General features: G+C 35.0%; 1 protein-coding gene across 1 annotated transcript; it reads left to right on the forward strand.

The window, feature by feature from the left end:
• The first annotated feature begins 5,160 nt into the window (after positions 1 to 5,160).
• On the forward strand, positions 5,161 to 6,700 carry LOC120165870 (probable dual-specificity RNA methyltransferase RlmN). The gene is made up of 5 exons (XM_039175301.1): positions 5,161 to 5,324; positions 5,413 to 5,485; positions 5,563 to 5,660; positions 6,383 to 6,481; positions 6,614 to 6,700. Exons 1-4 carry the CDS (start codon positions 5,175 to 5,177, stop codon positions 6,410 to 6,412), a joined length of 351 nt encoding a protein of 116 aa, XP_039031232.1. The 5' UTR covers positions 5,161 to 5,174; the 3' UTR covers positions 6,413 to 6,481; positions 6,614 to 6,700.
• Positions 6,701 to 7,248: the final 548 nt, after the last annotated feature.

Raw genomic sequence — 7,248 nt, forward strand, 5'->3', positions numbered from 1 at the left:
GCAAACTGCTTCGATAATTTTTGCTTCAAGTTTATAATCTCTTGCATGTCTGAGCCTATAACGAGCATGTCATCAACGTACAATAATAAAATAATGAAGTTGTTGTCGAACCTCTTGATGTAGCAACAATGATCTGCTTGGCATCTAGTAAAACCACTACTGCCCATGAAACTATCAAATTTTTTGTACCACTGTCTAGGAGCTTGTTTTAAACCATACAAGCTCTTCTTCAACCTGCATACCATATTTTTCTTGCCTGCCTCAATGAAGCCTTCTGGCTGCCTCATATAGATTTCTTCCTCCAAATCACCATGAAGAAAAGCTGTCTTCACATCTAACTGCTCAAGATGTAAATTCTCTGCAGCTACAATTTTCAACACCAGTCTGATTGTAGATAGTTTTACAACTGGAGAGAAAATTTCATTGTAGTCAATACCTTTCTTTTGCTGAAAACCTTTGACAACCAATCTTGCTTTGTAGCGTTTGCTCCCATCGTGCTCTTCTTTGATCCTGTAAATCCACTTGTTATGGAGTGCTTTCTTGTCTGGTGGTAATTCAGCTAATTCTCATGTCTGATTTGACATAAGTGAGTCCATCTCATCTTTCATGGAAGACTCCCACTTGACTAAATCCTCCACTTGCATTGCTTCATCATAGCACTCTGGTTCACCATTGTCGGTCAGCAACAAGTAGTACAAAGAAGGCGAATAACGTTGGGTTGGTTTAGGAATTCTGGAGGAGCGTCTTAGTTCCGGTGTGCCTGGTTCTTCTTGAGCTGCTTCAGGACTGATCTGAACATCATTTCCAGAAATCTCCTCGAACTCAGCAAATTCATTTGTTTCAGCTTTGGTATTGGAGCTGCTTGATTCTACAGTTGACCTGTCCTTGTACATCACATTCTCATTGAAAATGACATATCTACTTCTGATGATCTTTCGATTTTCATAGTCCCAAAACCGGTAATCGAACTCATCACCGCCATAACCAACAAAGGCACATTTGTTGTACTTAGCATCAAGTTTACTTCTTTCAGCAGAGTCTATGTGTACAGAATAAATACAACCAAACACTCTTAAGTGTGAAAGGTTTATTTATTTCTTGCTCCAAACTTCCTCTTGTATTCTGCCATCCAAAGGAAATGTGGGTCCACGGTTGATCAGGTAAGCTGCAGTGTTGATAGCTTCAGCCAATAGCATTTTGGGTAAGCCGGTATGTATCCTCATACTTCTGGCACGTTCATTCAGAGTTATGTTCATGCGCTCTGCTACACCATTCTGCTACGGTGTCATGGGAACTGGTATCAAAGACTTCTGATTTCTTCTTTAGAAAATAAACCCACACCTTCCTTGTTGAATCATCGATGAAGGTGATATAATATAATGAGCCCGCAAGAGATGGAACTGGAGATAGTCCACATACATCAGTACGAACCAACTCTAACTTTTCTGTCTTGGGTGTCTTGCCAATATTTGCAAAACTGACTTTCTTTTGTTTGCCAAAGATGCAATCCTCGCATAGTCCGACATCTACATTCTTTAGATCCGGTAACTTCCCTTTTGACAAAAGTGTCTTCATCCCTTTCTCGCTTATATGGCCAACCCTTTGGTACCATAGGTTTGATTTTCCATCAGCATCTACTATTGCAATGATATTCTCTAAGTTTGAGGTTATATAGAGAGTATCAGTCTTCTTACCACGAGCAATGACGAGTGCTCCTTTGGTAATCTTCCATTCACAGCCTGAAAAAGTTGTGATATATCCTTCTCTATCAAGCTGTCCTACAAAAATCAAATTTCTTTTGAGGCTAGGAATATATCTTACTCTTTTTAGTGTCCAGGTGGTCTAGTTTGGTAACTTTAATTGGATGTCTCCTTTTCTGACGATCTTCAAGGTTTCATCATCAGCTAGATGAACCTTCCCAAAATCACCACTGACGTAGTTCTCCATGATTTCTCGGCATGGGGTGGAGTGAAAAGATTCCCCTGAATCCAAGATCCATGATTCAATTGGACTGTTGACGCTTAGAATCATTTTAACACCTGTCTCCTCTGTCATGTTTGCAGATTCTTGTACGTCGGTATCTTTCTTCAGTGCTTGACGATCTCTTTTAAAGTGACCTCTTCTTGCCACAATTATAACAGGTAAAATCTTTCTTTCATGTTCTTGATTTTCCCCTTCTAGATTTCGATCTGCCACGATTTGAATTTCTTTATGAAGTTCTCCATCTGGACTCCGTGTGCAAGGCTGAAGAGGTTGATGCTTCACCCAATTCTCTCCGTCGAATTTCTTCGCTCAATACCAGATCCCGAACATCGTCGAATTTTAATTTGTTGTTTCCCGACGAGCTGCTGACTGCAGTAACAGTAGCATTCCAACTGTCTGGTAGAGATGATAAGAGAATTAAAGCTCGAACTTCATCATCAAATTCAATTTACACTGAACTCAAATGGGTTGTGATTGTGTTGAGCCACTGATGCCCCTTCCGCCATAGTGGAAAATGAGAGAGTACTTGATAACGGAATTCAATTAAAGCTCGAACTTCATCAGGAAAGCTCTAATACCAGTTGTTGGGAAATAAACAAGTAACGAGTAATTTCCCTATAACCAGATTAGTGAGAATGCGAAATAAAACGAAAAAATAATACCCGAAATTGATAACAGAGTTCAGCCAATTGTGCTTACGTCTCTGGACTTCTGCAAATCTTTTACTAAGAGAGAAAATTTACAGGTGTTTACAAAACACTCACTACTCACAAGAAACTCTCTAGTATTGGGAGAAAGAAATGATTTGGGATCATTTTGAAGCTAAATGGGCTAGGGTATTTATAGTTGAAGCTTAAGGACTTAATCTTGTAAATACCCTAAAATACAATGGCTAAATGTATGATTTAACCATTACCAAATTCAACCAAAATTTCCAACCTTTTGAAATAAGCACCATTCGGTGCCAAACATTGTGAAAAAACCCAAGCCCCCCTTGAAAAAATGCATTAGGCGATGCCCACCCCTTTGATAATTTCCATTTCCTTGAGCCACTATTATTGACTTCCAACAATTATTACTAGTATTATTATTCTAACTAAAGAACCATTAATATCTTATTTCGTTCACTAATATTTTTTTTTGAAAATTCGTTCACTAATGTAAGATAAGAAATTGTTATTCTCTTTTAAGGTATCAGGTTCGTATATAACATCTACTAGAGTATACGATCTTTTATTGTGAAATTGTTGAAAAAATATAATTTATAAAGAATTATTGTAAAAAGATTATATTAAATAAAATAAAAAATTAAGAGACGAAATAAAAAAAATTATTGTGAAAAAGAACAAATAGAATTACATTGATGCTCTATACCAGTTAAGAAACATGAAATTTAAATTTATCAAAATTTAACTTAAAACAAAGAAAGAATATAAGGAATAAAAAGTTAGAATGTAAATAAAAAACAATAAAGACCAAAAGTAATATTGTTAATCTGTTTTCAGCGAAGCTGAATTATGTTATAAAACTAAATCATTATCGTTAGAGATTAGCTTTGCTAAGGTATGTATCTGTCTTATATCCTTGAAAAGCTTTGAAATTTTTTAATACTAATATTTTGTATAATGTAACCACAAAATAAAAGGAAAAAAACAATAAAGCAGCAAGCGTGATCAAACCAGATAGATATGGATCACAAAATCAGTTTAAAAAACACTTGGACACCAAGTGGTTCAAAATAGGAAGCTGTTGGTTCAATGAAAAGCAGTAATGAAGTTCACCATGGGCAGTAATGCCGACTGCTTACCCATATGGATCATGTTGAGTCCTCACACCCGGAAGACTTAAGTTCAGTTCATGCTCATTTTTCCGGGCCATCAGCGCACACCCTCGAGGAAGAGTTGCAGGTGGCAACAAGACTTGTAAATGTACTCAGCAAAGAGTTAAAGCAACAATTTGATGACCAGTGCCTGCGTCCCACCAAATACAGTCGTTGCTTAAAAAATCGTCTACGCCATCAACAATGTAAAAGGTGTGGGGTTTTAGTTTTTGAATTTAAATTTTGATAGAAATACGTGTTTGATGGAGTATTAATTAATTAATTTTTTCTTTTAGTTTTCCATATGGAAATCAAGGGTGTTCACCATTTACAAAAACTCAGTAAACCCTCATTCCAGGGAATTAAATGTCCGAAAAACCAAGCCACCATAAATCTTTCCTTTTAACAAAGTTACTCCAACGAATGTAGTGTAAATGCCTTCCCTTGCATCAACCCAATTCCACCACTAAAACCTGCCAATAAAACATTTATTTCCGTTGCCAGACCAAAAAAAAAATCACGAGAATGATGAAACTCTACCATAATACCGGTTGGGATTGTTGTCAGAACTGCATTGATCAACGTTTCTTTCCCTGCAGCATATAACAATTTACTCTTCCATGAAACATCCTTGATTTCTCGAATCAATTCATTTTTCTTTGAGTCTGATAATCAAAAAAATATTTTTAAGAATTAAATTATTCATTTAAACTATTGAGAAGTATGTCTAAACCGATTAAGTTATTTAGATTAAATGATGATTTGACTCATGGTTAAATTGAAAATGGATGAGTGAAAATAAATGTTTAAGGACACATTTTTTGAAGAGAAAAAAAGTGAAAGTTTTACATAACAATTTGTCCATTTGAAAAGTTGGTGGGAAATTATGAAATTTTGGGAGGTACATGAATTTAAGTTTCCCTTAATTTTAAAAAAATATTTTTAAACGAATTCTATTCGCTCATGGATTGATTTGTATTAAAGGACTTAAATCAAAAGATTGATCTGCATTATCTAAAGGGATTGAACCAATCATATATTCATTTCATGTTATTTTTATATCCTACTCTATTTTATTTTTCTTATATTAGAATTTTTTTAATTGTAATTAGTTTTATAAATTTATTTAAATGATTAAATTTAATTTAATTTATATTATTTTTCAAATTCCAGGGAGTTCAATATTTTATCCATTAAAGCCCATTTTCCAATATTTTATCCATTAAAGCCCATTTTCCTTTAGGACCGTAGGAAAACAGATGGGCCCAGTCAAGGGGGTAGATTCGTCTTTTCGTAAAATGGTGAGGTTAAGGTTTTAGCCACTTCTGAGGATGAAAAGTTGATATCTCGCTCTTCAAAGACCACGAAAGCCATGATTGCCACCAAATTCTCCGTGCTTCAGCACGTGTGCGTCGTCGCCTTTACACGTGCCTCCCGCCATCGTTCCTTCACCGTCTCCGCTTCCGTCCTCCTGGGCATGTCTGAACATGACCTTCAACAACTCGCCGTCGAGTTTGGCCAGGTAATTACACAACTTAATTTACATTTATTTATTGCACTTAAAAATTCTCATAACTGTTTTTCTCTTCCATTTTTGGTTGATTGTTTAGCGAAGTTACAGAGCAAAGCAGCTACACCATTTAATTTACAAGGAAGGCAAAAGAATTCAAGATTTTAGTCATCGTGAGAATCATTTTATATAATTTATTATTTATTAATTTGGTGAATATTTAGCTTTTTTTGTTTTGTTAATAAAATAGTGCCTCAAGCATTTAGAAACGATCTTATAGAAGCTGATTGGAAAATAGGAAGGTCTCCAATTTATCACACTGTTACTGCTGCCGATGGAACTGTTAAGGTAGTTTTTTTTAAATTTTTACCTGAATGTTTATATATTGCTTCATATTTCTATGTTATTCAGATTAAAGATTGAGTGCAAGATTCTGGTATGAGTCCTACACAGCTAAGCAAATTTTGGAAGGTTTTTCAATCTATTCGGATGATCGATATCCCATACTCATGTCCTAATATGAGTATAATATAGGTGTAAAAACATATGCTTTTAGATAATAAAAAAATGAAGAGTTTCGATAACATAGGCATCTTAGGTACTTAGTTTCTGACAGCGTAACACAAAATCTGCATTTGAGATGAAATCATCAGAATATATATTGAATACAGGTCCGGAGCACATGCTTTAAGAAAAACTGAAGAGTTTAGATAACATAAGACATGTCTACTAATCAAATTTAAATCCCAAAGCATGTGGCAAAAATTGCATTGAAGAGAAATGAAATGATGTTTGGAATACAAAAGTTGAATTATAATTTTTGCGTCAATAATTATTATGCGTTAAATTTTAGTTGTTTTTTTCTATTGTATCCTTTACTTATTTTGCAATTTTAAGGAGGCAACCAGTAGCGCAAAGTAATGACTAGATAGAGAGGGTTTATTCTGGATTTATTTGTTTAGATTTATAACATCTCTGGAAGCTCCATTATTTCCCTGTAAATTAGATATTGGCTGTTATTTTGTTGTGGGGTTTTGTTCTAATTATGTATTTGTTTGTTGATCCTTCAGTTATTGATAAGTTGGAGGATAACAGATTGATCGAACGGTTGGCATTCCAGTGAAGATAAAAAGGGTTCAATGCGACTTACTGCATGCATATCATCACAGGTTTTTTTTAATCATTTATTTATAGTTGCTGTTAGGAGTTGGTTGGAGGAAGATTTTCTTCAGTTGTTAGCATTTCTGGTGTTATCTCATGCAATACTTTTGACATGTTTTCAGTTTTATTCTGATATTCAGGTAGGCTGCCCGTTGCGCTGTTCATTTTGTGCCACTGGAAAGGGAGGATATTCAAGGAATTCTTCAGAGGCATGAAATTATCGAGCAGGTATCATCCCTTTCTTTTTTTCGTTTTATTTTTTCTATGTACATGCATGTGTTCAAACCTTTTAGAAGTTAAAGAGGTCATTTCATTTTACTGATTCTTGTACTCACCTTTAAGAGGTGACTAGAAAGGGAGAGTATTCATGAATCTTGAAAGCATGAAATTTTTTAAGATCGTGTATACATCCATCTTCAACCTCTGCATTTACACATATGCTTTCAGCCTTTTTAAGAAAATAAACTGATAAGAATCTGAAATTTTACTCGATTGATTCACATAGCCGCTTTAAAGAGCTGGCTAAAAGAAATGACATTCAAGGAATCTTCAAAGGCATGAAATTATGGAGCAGATATATGATCCGTTTCGTCAATATTTTTGCATGTACATGCATGCTTTGCCAAGCTTTTTCCAGAGATTTGTACAGTTTATTCAAGCAACACCCTTAACATGTGGTATTAGTAGCTTTGAGGTTCGAATCCTAGCTGAATTGCTATATTGGAAGAACAAAGCCCTTTTTTCCGTTAGAATTACGGTGATGACATTATAGTTT

Source organism: Hibiscus syriacus, unplaced genomic scaffold, assembly GCF_006381635.1.
Source record: "Hibiscus syriacus cultivar Baekdansim isolate YM2019G1 unplaced genomic scaffold, ASM638163v2 tig00111618_pilon, whole genome shotgun sequence".
NCBI lineage: Eukaryota > Viridiplantae > Streptophyta > Magnoliopsida > Malvales > Malvaceae > Hibiscus > Hibiscus syriacus.

Coding starts and splice junctions, on each gene's coding strand:
- LOC120165870 (XM_039175301.1), top strand. CDS start 5,175: ATGATTGCCACCAAATTCTCCGTGCTTCAGCACGTGTGCGTCGTCGCC. Junction 5,325..5,412: donor TCGCCGTCGAGTTTGGCCAG/GTAATTACACAA, acceptor TTGATTGTTTAG/CGAAGTTACAGAGCAAAGCA. Junction 5,661..6,382: donor CTGCCGATGGAACTGTTAAG/GTAGTTTTTTTT, acceptor TTGATCCTTCAG/TTATTGATAAGTTGGAGGAT.